The sequence below is a fragment of the Danio aesculapii genome, chromosome 8 (assembly GCF_903798145.1).
Source record: "Danio aesculapii chromosome 8, fDanAes4.1, whole genome shotgun sequence".
Lineage (NCBI taxonomy): Eukaryota > Metazoa > Chordata > Actinopteri > Cypriniformes > Danionidae > Danio > Danio aesculapii.
Window position 1 is genome coordinate 8,006,629 of NC_079442.1, and position 16,148 is coordinate 8,022,776.

The 16,148-nt window shown below is 37.2% G+C and overlaps 1 protein-coding gene across 2 annotated transcripts in view; it reads right to left on the reverse strand.

Annotated features, from left to right (window-relative positions):
• The window catches only part of espn (espin), a 159,618-nt gene that overhangs the window by 41,611 nt on the left and 101,859 nt on the right, over positions 1–16,148 (reverse strand). For both annotated transcript variants that reach the window (XM_056463117.1, XM_056463116.1), the window contains exon 9: positions 12,520–12,748. In XM_056463117.1, the coding sequence (XP_056319092.1) occupies positions 12,520–12,748 (229 nt within the window). The remainder of the gene's footprint in view (positions 1–12,519; positions 12,749–16,148) is intronic.

Below are 16,148 nucleotides of genomic sequence, written 5' to 3' on the forward strand. Positions count from 1 at the left end.
ACTGCTACAAGTGTAATATTGTGTTTATACAACAGTCAGACGGTATAATCAATCGTGTATATAAAAAAGAAAATCAAACACAGAGAGTCTAAAAATCATTTTGTATGAGGAGCTACTTTCTTCCGCCATTCATTCGCATCAGAAGCTGACATCAGCACAGCAGAAATCGTTGCTTGAAAACATGTCACTTTAGAGAACTAGTATGTGAATGATTCTCTAGCATAATGTCTAAAGTGATGACAAAACAGGTGATTTTGCTGACATTTTAAGATTATAAGGCTGAACGGCATGAAATGCCATCAGTCTACAGAGATTTCCCAGTATTTCTCTGTCGCAATCGGGAGATCACAATAATTAACCCAGAAAGAAATAAAGCAACGCAATCACTACCAGATTACTGTTTGCGATATAGAAAAACGCTAAACACATGTGGCCATTTCTTCTTTCTTTCTTTCTGTTTACTGAACTAGTCTGCAGTAACGAAAACAGGAGATTAATTTGAAAGAAGTCGTGTAAATGTATTTTTAATATCACTGTTTTTGCTGGATTTCGGTTAAGGAAATGCAGCCTTGATGAGCAGAAAACACTTTAAAACACTTTCTATTCTAAACTTTTGACTGTTTTTAAATGAACAATAAAAATAATAATGCTTTTCTTCACAAACACCACTAAACCTAGTCCACACTCAATGAAATTATATGTCTCAACTTTTTTTTGTTTTGTTGGAGATCTAAAATGAAAAAAGTTAATTAAAGAGCCCCTATTATGCATTAAAAAGGGTCATATTTTGGTTTTGGGGGTCTCCAACAACAGTCTGATATGCATGCAAGGTCAAAAACACTTTCATTGTCTTACAATTTGCATTTATTTTTACCTCATTATCCCAACGACTCCTATATGATTCTTTCAGCGCAATGACCCATCTCCCACCACCCTCACATTTTGTTATTTCTCTCGGAAAACTCCCATAAGTTCAACCCTTTCCCCCCGGTCCTCAGCATTTTGGTACAGTCTGTGAAACCCCCGGGTCGCCAACACTGGTATAGGATCCGATCGCAGCGGCCGCCCGAAACATGCTTCATAGAACAGTTACTAACACCACAGTACAAAGTACCCGGTTTTTAACAGACAACAGTGTTATTCAGACACCTCACCTTGAACCTAACCCCCCTGGTCTCCTGGATTTTCAGGTACAAATGTTGGCAGGTATGTGTGTGAGCCCAATATGAGAATATAAAAAGTTAACCAAATACAGTACACGCGGTTACAAGCAACAAAACACAATTAAATACATAATTTGCAAAGCTAGAGAAAACAAGGAGGCAGCCATTTTACTAATGCTTGTGAAATGGAGGAAGAAACTGATTCATGAACTGTGTACTGTAACGTTAAAGTTCCTGTCAAGCTCTGCAAAGTCCCATGTGGTCTTTCCTGATCCTTCCTTTAACAAATGGCCGACGGATGCCCTGTTGTAAGCATGTGGATTGCTGAAGACTCATTATCAAGACAATTCATTTGAAGCACCATGAGCTGACTCTTTTATAGATGAATCAGTAGTTATAAACACGGCGCAGTTCAGTTGGAGTTTCTGTGTGGAGTTTGCATGTTCTCTCTGTGTTGGCGTGGGTTTCCTCCAGTTGCTCCGGTTTGCCCCACAGTCCAAAGACATGCGCTATAGGAGAATTTGGTAAACAAAAGTGGCCGTAGTGTATGAGCGTGTGTGAATGCGAGAGTCTGTGGATGTTTCCCAGTACTGGGTTGCAGCTTGAAAGGCATCTGCTGCATGAACCATATACCGGAATAGTTGGCGGTTCATTACGCAGTGGCTGATAAATAAAGGAAATGAATGAATTGGGCGTTCATTCCAGTCCAAGTGTGTGGAGCTTTCTGCTCATGTATTTACTGCTTGCTTTATCTTTCACAGGCCACAATAGATGCAAATGAACAGTGTAATTCAACAACCAGCAGGTATAAAGTACATTTCCCTGACATAACACTGAAATGTACAACACATCACGGATATCATCCTGTCCTGAAGACATGTTAAGTATCTCTTGGAGGAAGAACAATTAAGTAAATGGCAGAACACTAAACCCGTTTTCAAAGTAACAATAGCCCACGGGCATTAATTCGTAAGTAGACTTTGGAATCAACTGGACGCCAGATCTCATGTTAACAGGTTAGAACTTCATAAGATTTACCTTGGGGCCGATTTCTACCATCCTGTGCTCTTCTTGATGATATTGAGCGTTGGACCGAGCATGAACATGTCTAGTGATATCCACAACATCTGGTTCAAATAAACGGTTTAGGATTGCAGACTAAACAGCATGAATATTTTAAATTGGATGTTAAGATTGGTTGCACGTTCACCCATGGCTGAACATCTAAGCAAACACTGATACCTAAACTGAAGGCTGACAACAGTGAACTCATAACAGTCGTGTCAAATATTTTCGTATTAAATATTGAAGTATAACTTAATAATTAAAACAGTTCAAAACACTTTGCTTTTAAAGGAAACTTTACTCTTAAGGCTACAGCAAAGGAGCTTCATAGTGGCTTTTGCACAAATGGAAATGTAAAATAGAGATAATCAGTGGGCGTATACAATTTAGAATATGGCAAAGAAATCAAAATACCCTAAATTTGATGACAGGTGCCTTGCTTCATCAATGTTCCTTCATTTCATGGTGGCTCCCACTATCTCCACGTAGTGTTTTTCTCTCCAATAGCAATATTCCATGACTTAAAGGTGCTGTATGTACGTTCTAAAAACTAAAAATACGATAACATATTTACAGATGTTTAAGAATAAGTGAACACTGTTTATTTGGAAAATGAGTTCTGAAGTCAGTTATTCTCCTTTGAAAATGTATGTTCCGAGTCAGAACATTTGTCTTTGTTTTGGTCTCTAAAACCGGCCCACTGCCAGTTTACCCAATTATATTTCAGTTTGCCTTGGTGGAAAAACACAGCAAATTTGTTTACAGTAATAAAGGCTGCCTCGCTATATATGGGCGTGGCCAAAAATGTGACCACTGGAGGGCAGTAGCAGCCTCCGAAATGAGATACGGATTCAGAGTTATAAAAATTTGCATGAGATGGTTTTTGTTTCACAAATAGTACAAACATAAATATTAGCTCAGTGTTCCCCAACCTTTCTATCACTGGGGACCAGTCAACGCTGGACAATTTTACAGTGGACCGATGGTTCGTAAGTTGCCAGGCAACTAGTGGCTGGTGGGGTTGTTGCTAGATCCGATACATTTGCGGCTGAAGTTAATGAGAATTATTTCTATTATTTATTAAATTTCCCATTTATTGTATTTTATTAACGTCTACCCCCACCCCAACCCTAAACCCAACCGTCAGAGTAACGTAAAAACAGTAGTTGTACCGAGTATTATTTATGTTACCTATTAAATTACCCTATAAATTGTATTTTTTAACGCCTACCCCCACCCCAATCCTAAACCTAACCTTCACAGTACTGTAAAAATATTAATTATTATTATACAGTATCATAACAAAATGCTGCTTTATTAATGTGCATATCGCACTTCCGGCCGGCTGCATATCCGATCTACTCTTTACTGGCTGGTGGTTCGTAGGCTGCAGTGTTTGGGTGTTCTGTGTTTGTCTGAGATAGTCTACTAAAATGTGTATATTCCATACAAGCTGAAGCTGATCGGTCAGTTCTTGTCACGTGGCTCACGGTGTGCTCACGGCAATCGTTTAACTTGGTGTGTCTGGAAGGCATGAGCGTGTCATGCCGCTTGCTTGTGCAAACTCTAGAAAGGACGCGATATGCGAATGACCCCTAAAAGGCCGCCGTCATTTGCAATCTCTAGCAGTTGATCTTCTTGCACTGACATGGTGGATTCACCTGATTTGTTGACAAATGGGTTGCGAATCTATTACTTGGCAGTTTGCGGCTCCTTCACTGAACTTTCAAAGACGTCTGTTTGTTACTCATGTTGCTGCTTGTAGGTTATATTTTGCGCTCAAGTAACTGAGATAATATGGTCAGTTTTTTAAAATAAAAGATTTTGTGGGGGCTAATAATTCTGACTTCAACTGTATATCAAATTTATTTGGTTATTCCAAAAAATTGTATACAAAAATATCTAATTAACTAATTAAGCTCAATAAAATAGATGGACTGTCTCATTTCCACTCCTTTTTAAAATAAAATAAAATAAAATAAAATAAAATAAAATAAAAATAAAATAAAATAAAATAAAATAAAATAAAATAAAATAAAATAAAATAAAATAAAATAAAATAAAATGACTGGAGAGTAAATTTCCATTCATTGCTCCCTTATTCCCTGCACCCTTGCACCGCCCTTCGAAAATGAACATTCACTCCCTCTGGACTGTTTTCTCATGGCATAGTACTATGTGCAGCCCAGCCCACCACAGATGCTGGCAATAGCTCAATACATCTACTATGCCAATAGCTCTATACATCTATTATCTTTTTTTACTCAATTTTACTCTTTTAGTACGTTTTAAACCTACTATTCAGGAAATCCTGCATTTTAAAGCATTTCAAATTATGGCCTAGTGAATCCTCATCTGTTTGTGGACATTGCATGTACCCATTTGTTGATAATTCTCTTTTCAGAAGCACACTACAATGGTCAGCTTAGATATCAGGTTTCGAAACACACACAAACCCACACATCAACTGGCTATAATAACAGTATCATAATAGCTCACTGTGGCTTAGTATTGATGTTTTATCATCACTTTGTGACACTAAAACTCTGACCCTACGGGGAAAGGAGAAGATTAAAGGTGTCGTACTATGAATAAAAGGTCAAAAGAGTGAAAGGGTCATCCTGAAGTAGGGCTGCACGATATTGGAATAAACAGTGCTTAATTTGTAAATGAATAATTTCAGGAACAAAACTAGGAAATAAAAATTACCGCGACTGACGCCCGCCACACAATTTCAGTTTTCCTGGAACTTGACGTCATTAAACGTTAATTAAACCTAAAAAAAAGAGCATCAAATTTCTGAACGGTCTTTAATTATTTTGTGCATACAACATTATAGGTCAGTCATGGATAAAAAAACCCCAAACAAACATGTAGCTACAAACATAAATCATATGAAACATCACTCTTCAGTTTACTAACGCCACTGACATTCAGTTCACTTCCAAGTGAAAAAAAGATAAATGAATGACTTACTGTCTAATCTTCAAGAAGAGCCCACTGTTAGCTCTTCTGTCATGTTATCTGGCTGACTTGAGATCGCTTTGTTTCTGTCTCCCGCTATCCTGATCCAGGGACAAATTTTCACCTTCTCAAGATCTATTTTGATCAGGCTCATTATCAGACTTACTGGTGGTTTAAAAAAAATGTAAATATACTTAACTGCCTCTTTGGCATTTTGAAAATACAAATATTATTTAGGCAGGCCACTATGCCATTATTTATTTTTGCTTCTCACTGCATGCAATCACCAACCAATGAGAGTGATCGTAAACGTAAGAAAGATGATTAGTTTAAATTATTGTTGAGGGCCAATAGTTAAATGTGACTTTTGCTTTAACACAATCCACACACAGCCTTCGCTTGCACTCATACAAATTCTATCTCTCTCTCTCACACACACACACATGCAGGTATTTACAGATATAGCTACTGAGAACAGGCGTTTCTGCACGAGCATTACTGCAATTTGTCGACCGCAGTCACGAGCAATACTGCAGCTATGAAGGCCGCCTTTTTACTTAAAAAAACATTTCTGTGCTTTACACAATAGCCACCAGGTGGCGCAAGGAACAACCGCTTTTCCATTGACTTACAGGTAGTTGTCATACGTGTTTATATGCCAGCATTTGTGTGCTTGAGCAGTGGTTCTCAAACTGGGGGTCGCGACTCCTGTGGGGGTCGCAGAATAATTTCAAGGGGTCGCGAGAGTGATTTAAAAATTGTGTAATTTTCAGTGATTATAATAAATATTTTTCAGTATTACAAGTGAAAATTAATATTTTCAGATTTCTTAAAAGATATTACTGAGAAATTCGTAAAGTATTTAGGACACATTCACGCAGAATACATCTTTGTACTTGAAACGCAGCGCTCAGGAACAGTTTAAAACTTGTCATGTCAACTTGCCGCAGTAAACAAAGCCCGCATCGCTTGCCCCGCCTTCACGCTCTTCTTATTGGTCCACTACTCTAAGAACTGAACATAAATGGATTGGCTAAAAGCAGCTGTCAATCACTCAGTCAACGCCTCTGTCTTCAGATGACAGGAGCTACGACCGCGAAAATGTAAAGCTCTAAAGATGAGAATGAAAACAACACTGATTTTGTCTTAGAAACACCTAAAGCTACAAATAATGGCTCATCTGATTACTGATCATGTTGTAAATGTTAATCCACCATCTACATTTTTCGAAGAGTGGATAAAAGACTTCAATTGGCTTTAAGTCCGCTATGAAAATAACTAAAGCATTCACTGTAAAGTCTGTGGGACGGAATTTTCAGGTAACTGTTTGCCACATCTACCCATTTTAAGCACGAGAGGTTCTGTTTAATCCTTCATGTAATCGCCAGATGCTGTCAGCCATACAAGTGGCAGCTATATGTAAAATTTAACACCACGTACACCATCGCAAAAGGGCTTGCACTGACTAAGATCAAACTAATATTGCAGCTCATGAAATGACCGGTATTGCTATTAAAATGACGTATGCAAATAATAAGGTATATGTCAAAAGCATCTGTGCAATATCAGACACCAGGCGTGAGAACACAGCACAGTTATCATTAACAGATTCATTAATGAATTCATGTCAAACAGCGCGTGCAGGGGCGGTGAGCGGTCCGTCCGTGATATCTTTTGGTCACTCAGTTATGTTATAAAAATGCATTTTTTTGTGATAACGGGATTTCATTGAGACATATTTTCCTCACGCATGCATATATTTTTTTGCTTGTTAGTTTTGATTAGTGTTGATTTCAAATGCAATAAATCTGTTTATAAAACTTGTAGTAACGGTGTGATAATTGGTGTGAGCCACTAAATCTTGGCTGGTGCCAAGTTTTAAAGTACTACCAAGCAAAAATGTTAATTTCGAGCCCTGTAATGTATAGTAAATATAGTTAAAATATTGTGAACAGCTTATAAAAGGTTATTTTTATTGTTTGTATATGCTTTGGTAGTGGGGGGTTGCGAGTTCTTGACGATCTTAAATGGTGGGCGCTGGTTTAAAAGTTTGAGAACCATTGTGCTAGAGCACTCAATTCAGCTGGGTTTCTTTATTTATTGATTTATTTTTTGCTGAATTAACTAGTCAGATGTCATCATAACCACACTTTTTGATGTACTAAAAATATTTCCTAAAAATTGCATTAAAAAAAATTAAAACAAGACTAATTTTTAAAATACCATTTTTTTTACATCATATATTGTTAGGAAAAAATAGTTTTAAAGTAAAAAAAACCTGTAGCCTACTGTCATTTATTAGACAAAAAAAAACTAACTGGTAAGCACATTTAACTGTCCTTAGTCACCGTTTTAATAAAAAAAATTATTAAAACATAATAATAATAATAATAATAATAATAATAGTTTATTCTTCAGAATTTTTCTAGCCTCTTTGGTTAAAAAAAAAAGTACATTTGAAAATTCCTGGATATCGACAAAATAGATTCAAATGAATTTATTATGGTCCACTTCTGGTGCTTCATTTCTATTGCTCATTTTTATTTCAGGAATAAGGTCCAAGATTTAGATTTAGTTACCTGTAAAATGTTTTCTCTGTTTAAGAACAATACAATAGTAATAGAAGACTTCTCTTACATCAGATCATAGTCCCAACGAAGCAACAGCCGGCAAATGATTCCGTTTGGTCTGAAAGCCAGTGCACAAGTTAATGCCGGATCATTTAAAATGAATACTGGAAAGCAAAACATCTGACATTTTCCGGAACAGGATCCGACAAGATCCGGCTCAAATTAAGCATTGTGGAGAAACCTAATATTAAATTTTTCTGCAATATAGGAACACAATTTCAACAGATGGTTTGAATCGTGCTATTTAATGTTTTTCTGGGGAGTCTAACAGTGTTCAGGTACTGAAACTGAATAATCACAATGGGCAAAAAGCTTTTCCAAATATCAAAATTCTTAAATCAAGAAACATTTTGTAGAACAGTAAAACAAATTGCACTGTTTTCAGAAATTTAATTTAATTAAATTTAATTATTTTTCCATAAAACAAGCAAAATAATATGTATATGGGGTAAGTAAAAAATATTGTATTCAACTTGAAATGTAGATATATAGACTAGAAATAAGACAAACATTTTAAAGGTCCCGTGAAGTGCTTTTTAAATATGCATTGTTTGACGTAATCTCAACTGAAACATGAAAAGAGGGTGGAACATAGTGTAGCCCCTCCCCATTAGTGTTTTGTTTTATCTCTGCTCTGCCAGTGAGAGCAATTGAGCTCAAGTGCATCAAATGAAAAGCAAATGAGAAGCGTCTTGATAAGGCGATGTCAGACACTCGAGAGCATTTGATTGGCTATGATTTGATTTGAGAAACTAAAGTATGAGGTGACGTGAATAAAACCATTTAGGTGGAAGTGACAAACTACAAGCTTTACATATTTATATCAGTTTTATATCTCCTAAACGTGAACTGTTTCACTGTTTTGTAGCACACTAGCTTATAAATCCTAAAAATTAATAATATTGATACTAACATCTAAACTTTATTTTCATTTTATGGAAACTTTAAAGTAGGAAAGGCATTTTTTGCAGTGCAAATGTAAAATAACACTGTATAGTCTTAATCGTAAAAATAATTAAATACAATTAATTTTGTTACACCTTCAAACGTCAAGATTTCTTGAGCCCAAATGTTTTAAACTCTATTAGGGTTCAACTCTGCAGTGACTTTACAAATAGCATGTACTCAGCTTTAATTCAGACTCAACATTCCATATCCTGTCATGTCACTATTGCGATATCAATGCTGAAATTATATATCGTGTAGCCGTACCCTGAAGTATAATATGCAAATGAGGTCAGGCAAAATATATTTTTACATGAAAGCCTTAAGGAGTGTTCACACATTTAATTCAGCGACCAAATCTAAGCACTTTTGGGTTTACTGTAACAGGTAATAGATCGCTGTCTACCCTCCCATTTGTACTCGCCACACTGCTGCTCATTATGCTGTTATTTGCATAAAGCTGAGCAGTGGTCATCTCTGTTGCATTGTTAATGGCTGCTGTCACTCATGCGGCCTCTTATGGCTACCTATCCCCTAAAGATAAATGGGTTTTAAGCGGTCTGCTACTGCACATAGCTGTTACTATGAAAGCCAGTGGCCGGCTACCACATAAGTTCTGCACCTGCAAGAAAGGAAGTTAAAACTGCTGTATTTGTATAATGAAGAGGGCATTAGTCTAAATTCAGCATAAAAAAATGGAAATTAAATATAGGAGTGCGTAAACAAGTAGCTCTGCTTGGTGTTTTGAATAAGAATCATGTTGGTAATTTGATTTTGGGGGTGAGACCAGTAGAGACGCCATCACATTTGGGGTAGAATTGGTGCCATGACCCGGGTGAGAGTAGGGTTGGATCTCATATTAAAATATAAGTCTTTTCATATCATGATATAGTACTATTGTATAGCGATGGTTTGTTCTGTAGACTATCTAAAAATATATACATAGCTAAAAGGGGCTAATAATTTTGACCTTAAAACAGTTTTGAAAAAATGTAAAACTGCTTTTATTTTATTATATTTATCCAGAAGAAAAAATATTATCAGGCATACTGTGAAAATTTCCTTGCTCTGTTAAACATCATTTGGGAAATATGGGGGGAAGGGGGGGTGATAATTCTCATATTATTTTGTTAGCGTCAGATTATTTGTTATGTAAAGGTGAAGCATACTGGAAGGAGGGCCCCCTGTGAAATTTTGCATAGGGTCCCAACAGATTCTGGATTTACCTCCGGCTTCCAACTGAAGCTCGATGCTGCAGAGACTGATGTTACAACCCAATGCATGTGGGTTGAGTGGAATCAAAGAGGTTACAGAAAGCACTGCATGATTCCACTGCATGATCTACACTGTTTCAATTTACTATGACCTTTTATGTGAAGCTGCTTTGACACAATCTACATTATAAAAGCGCTATATAAATAAAGGTTAATTGAATTGAATTGAATCTAGGCTGACAGACATTGAGTATACAGACTTTCCACATGTCAGTTATAGGAACTCAGTTATAGGAATTAGCCACCAGGCCCGGTTTCCTGAGAACTAATTTCCCCAGAACCATTTCAAGGATGCATTTGCACCATCATTTAAGAACATACATCTGGACTGAGCCCCTCCCCCAGAGAATCATTCACTCCTTTACTAGAAGGTGTGACTTCCTTTTCAGAGCATCCATCGGACCATTAATCTTCTTCCTCAGATCATCTCCAACTTCAACAGATATACATCAGTTGTTACCTGTTTTCTTATGGTCAGAAACATACAAGACCCTTACTGTTTATAGTTTTTGTAACCAATAAAGCCACTTAATTGTGAATACTATTATTGAAATATTTGTATTTCTTATTTGTACAGTAAAAAAGTCAACAGTGCACAAAAGTAGAAACTAATTTAGTTAGTAATACTTCCAAATGGTTCCTAGAACTAAAATCATTTTCAGGTCCTGTTAAATAGCAAGTATTCTTACTCATAGCTATAATAAATGTGAAAAAATAAATGTCCTCCAATGGGCAAGCTCCTAGTGAAGACTCACCTTTGCCATGCCATGCCTTTAAAGGGATACTTCTCCAAAAATATAAAAATTTTGTCATCATTTTCTCTACCTCGACCTGTCTTAATCTTTTCTTTCTTTCTTTCTTTCTTTCTTTCTTTCTTTCTTTCTTTCTTTCTTTCTTTCTTTCTTTCTTTCTTTCTTTCTTTCTTTCTTTCTTTCGTTCTTCTTCCTTCCTTCCTTCCTTCTTTCCTTCCTTCCTTCCTTCCTTCCTTCCTTCCTTCCTTCCTTCCTTCCTTCCTTCCTTCCTTCTTTTTTCCTTCCTTCCTTCCTTCCTTCCTTCCTTCCTTCCTTCCTTCCTTCCTTCCTTCCTTCCTTCCTTCTTTCCTTCCTTCCTTCCTTCCTTCCTTCCTTCCTTCCTTCTTTTTTCCTTCCTTCCTTCCTTCCTTCCTTCCTTCCTTCCTTCCTTCCTTCCTTTCTTTCTTTCTTTCTTTCTTTCTTTCTTTCTTTCTTTCTTTCTTTCTTTCTTTCTTTCTTTCTTTCTTTTTTTCTTTCTCTCTCTCTCCTTCCTTCCTTACATTCCTTCCTTCCTTTCTTTCTTTCTTTCTTTCTTTCTTTCTTTCTTTCTTTCTTTCTTTCTTTCTTTCTTTCTTTCTTTCTTTCTTTCTTTCTTTCTTTCTTTCTTTCTTTCTTCCATTCTTTCTTCCTTTCTTCCTTCCTTTCCTTTCCTTTTTCCCTTTTTTTTCCTTCCTTCTTTCCTTCCTTCCTTCTTACTTCTTCCTTTCCTTCTTTCCTTCCTTCCTTCCTTCCTTCCTTCCTTCCTTCCTTCCTTCCTTCCTTCCTTCCTTCCTTCCTTCCTTCCTTCCTTCCTTCCTTCCTTCCTTCATTCCTTCCTTCCTTCCTTTTGTAACCTTCCTTCCTTCCTTCTCTCTCTCTTTCTCTCTTTCTCCTTCCTTCCTTCCTTCCTTCCTTCCTTCCTTCCTTCCTTCCTTCCTTCCTTCCTTCCTTCCTTTCTTCCTTCCTTCCTTCCTTCCTTCCTTCCTTCTTTCTTTCTTTCTTTCTTTCTTTCTTTCTTTCTTACTTTTTTTCTACTATGGACATCAATGGTTCTAGATTTTCATCTTTTATCAAAATATCTTCTTCACTGTACTACAAAAAAAAAAGAAACTCATAAAGATTTGGAATCACTTGAGGGTGAGTAAATATTGATAACATTTTCACTTTTGGGTGGACCAACCCTTTAAATTCACCTCAATATCACCTTAAATGTTAAAAATGGACAATTATTTGATCAAATTCAGCAGTTTTAATGAATAGTCTGTGCCCACCATTATTTTTGGCCTTTGTATTCCTTAATTAAAATTGCTTTAACCTCCCTTTGCAAAAACAAATCTTCTCTGTTGACCTCTTCGAACTAACTTTCACTCGTACAAGGTCCAACAATAGCAAACAACAATGATTCAATCAATTTCCAATGAACAAAATCAAGTCTTTCCCCCAAATTTCACTTAAATAGATGTAGCAATTGGATAGCCTATCAACTTCCATTTCAGGCCACTTTAAAGCAACTGAAAGGCATTGAAAATAGCAGTAGCCTAACCCTAACAGAAGGCTTCTTTTATGCTTTCTTTATGCTGGTACTAAAAATATGTTATGTATAACCACTTGACATGCTTTATACCCTTGTTCACTTCCCAGAGAAATATATGAGGGTCAAAGAGAGAGTTACGCGGTGAGTTTTGCATAAGATGGTGCCAGTACTCACTGTTGGAGGATGAAGACATGCGCCGCTGGGCAGGGGCCGGTGTGGTGGTGGAGGGTGGGGGAGGAGGGGGCAGCTCAGATGGAAGAGGTGGAGGAGGAGGTGGAGCCGGGATAAAAGTGCTTGCAGGTGGAGGAGGTGGAGGTGGAGGAAGCGGTAGATCTTCCGTGGTTCCTGTTCCATTCTCTGGGGCAGGTGCTGTGTCTGCCGCCTCCTCCAACAGTGCAGAACCCTGCAGAGAGAACAGGTAAATGTGAAACACTTCATATGCATATTTATATTATGCAGTTATATAAGTTGAAGGCAAAATTATTACCCCTGATTTTTTTATTCTTTATTTCTCCTTTTTCCCAAGTGCTGTTTAACAGAGCAAGATTTATTTTATTTTTTTTGTGGAATTCAGTTTTTATTTCCAAAAATGAAAATATAAAATTTTTATAATCAGATAGAAAAATTCTTTTAACAGCTATTACCCCCTATATATCCCCCATCCCCTCACCCCGTAATATGCACATCAGGAAACACAGAATAACTGTAGTTTAGACCAAGCTATTCGATAAATTACATTAAAATTCAACATCCGTAGTATCAGATGAGGGTTAAGTGTCCAAGAATTCCTTGATGTAGCATATATAGATTTTCCGTACCATCAGACTGTCCAGTTTAGCATGATTGATCCGTGCTGATGACAGTTCCAGATCCAGTATTTCCAATAGTGAATGTAATCAGTGCTTAACTGAGAGATCATGAGGGGGTTTCCACCTCTGTACCAACATTTTCTTTGTAGCAGTTGAAGCAGCTAACCAAAATGTATCTTTGGGGCCCATGATGGTTGATTAAAAGGTGGTCCACCGGAAAGTAGGTTCATATTGTTCACTGTTGTCCAATGACCTGCCTAATTAACCTAATTAAACTACACTATAAAATTCCATAAAATTGACAGGCAGTTTTGCAGTTTTTGTCTTAAAATTCCGGCCCACTGGCCATTTACAGCCCGCCATCCTCCTTCCTAGTCGTGTCTAGCCACTTGTAGTTTTGACTCACCACCTAGTCGACATTTAAAGTACAGCGTTCAGATTCATTTGTGTACGGTCGAGAGTAACACATATTCGTTTTAATTCTGTGGCTGATTTAAATGTTAAAATACATGTCCATACGTTCTCTATTTTATACTAAAGCTCTATTTTTGAAAATATTCAAGGGTCATTTGATTATTAGGAGTTTTATTCCACTTGTATTTTGTTGTATCAACACTTCTTCATGGCTTACACGTTACGCTGGTGTAACAAATAGGATAATTTTGCAAATATTCGATTTAACTGGTCTCATTTAATAGATTTTCCTCATATGCTTATTAAGATTTGAATGAAAATTATGTACAATAGTAAATTTGTACTGCTGGTTGAATTGAACTTGTTAAAGTAAATGTGAATATGTACATTCTTTCCCCCTCTTTGTTGTAGTTTTACAAAAAAAAAAAAAAAAGATATTGAGAAGAACAATTGCCAGTAAAGTCACTAAAGTTACCCAAACTGCTTTCTGCTGTTCTTGTGCTATTGGAACTATACAATTGGTTGGGAAAGAATTAACTTTTTATTAATTTTTATAATAATTATTATGCCTATTAAATTGTAGAATTTTAATAGCAATTTAAACTCCCCCTTCAATGTGTACAACAATAAACATAAAGATAAGTTTTTGACTACATATAGTCTGTGGAAAAATGACTGAGCGCGTGTCTAACGCTCGGCCATACACAACAACCACAGATACATTTTCAGAAGCTGAAGTCTGACATGACGCTGGTTTGCATTATCACTGGTGACAGGTAATGCTTGAAATATAAATGTCATATCTGTTGTCCTAAGACGCATCAATTATGTCAGGTTTCCACTTTTTTCTTGTGCTTGAATGTTAAAACGGCCGTTAGTCACTGAAATGCCCCCCCACTCCGCCGCCAATTTCAGTGTAAGACCCCTGGGTGAAAAAACTCAAGTTTTGACCCATTGACCTTCATAGTAAAAAAAAATACCATGGAAAACTACAATGGAAGTCACTGGGTGCCAAAAAACAAGATTTTTCAATTGTCTTTTATGTTCAACAGGATAAAGAAGGTTTTAGAAAGAAAGTTTTAAGTAAAGTGAATAAATTGTCATTTTGGGGTGAACTATCATCGCTCATTTGAGGAGCCTTTAATGACATCTGTCATTACATGATTCATTCGTTCTCTTTTTAGCTTAGTCCCTTAATTACTCTGGGGTCGCCACAGCAGAATGAACCGCCAACTTATCCAGCACATGTTTTACCTATAGCATATGTTTTGGCCTGTGGGGGAAACCGGATCACCCAGAGGAAATCCAGGTGAACATGGGGAGAACATGCAAACTCCACACAGAAATGCCAACTGACCCAGCCGAGGCTCGAACCAGCGACCTTCTTGCTTTGGGGAGATTCTGCTACCCACTGCGCCACCGTGACACCCATTAAATTATTTATTTATTTATTTTTTATTTAGAAGCCACATTTAATTTCTACATGTAGAGCCAATTTCGACCATATTCCACACAGTTGCTCCTCTCTGCGATGCCTCCTCCAGCAGCTATATTTTAAGCATTTCAGAAAGCATTTAATGAAAGCTCTGTCATTGTATGATTCCTGTTTTTAAATTCCATCAATTCTCCATACCAAACTGCTCATAGACTGAACAACATGATTAATATACGTCCCAAAATGGCATAATCTGACCAGTACACCTCCCAGTGGGCCACACCATATGCACTGCAGCTTGTGGTGAATACACAATTAGCTCTGACTCAGGGGTTTGCTGGAATGACAGGACATCTGCTAAGCTAAGAGCCACAATCCTTCACATTGAGCATCTCTAGGGACCGCCCGCCTCTTACCACTGATGCCAAGTAAACAAGCCCTGACCTTTCACCCCATACACCCCCCTCCTCCTGGACTCGTGCCGCACGCGTGCCTGTTATCCATCCCCCCCTGCCTCCTCATCATCACTATCTCCAGCATATGGTGCATTTCATGTCCCATGCATGTCCGCGTTAACGGGTCATTACCCAGAGGGACATGTGGAGTACCATCTGGTTCCATCAAGTGGCCAGACGCCCCACTGGGCATCTAATTGGCTCAATGAAGATTAGATCGGATAGTAGAAAGGGGCCACTTCCAATGCTGATATCTTGCTAATTATTTTCCCTCTAGATCGCATTATGCACGTTCTCGCCAACGGAAACTGGTATCAATCTGGAGAATTAATTCATAGAGAAGTGATTATCAACACGTGTCCATGATGTGTGATATCGGAAAATATTTTAGTGTCAATTAAATAGATGCTAATGACATAATTGTTTACAGAGAAATTAGCATGGCTAATGTTATGGAGTTAAGTGCTTCTGCTAAAATTGATCTGATTTGATTTAACTTTGATTTGATTTATTTATTTTTGCTCAGAAATATTATACATAAAATATCTTTAACAAAGAATACATTTCAACATGGTCGAAAATGGAGCGGGATGAAGCACAAGCTTATTATTTTCCCACCCCATTACCACATCTTTCGTCTATTACTTAAACAGTTTTCTTCTTTTACTTATCTCTGCTTTTTACATGAGA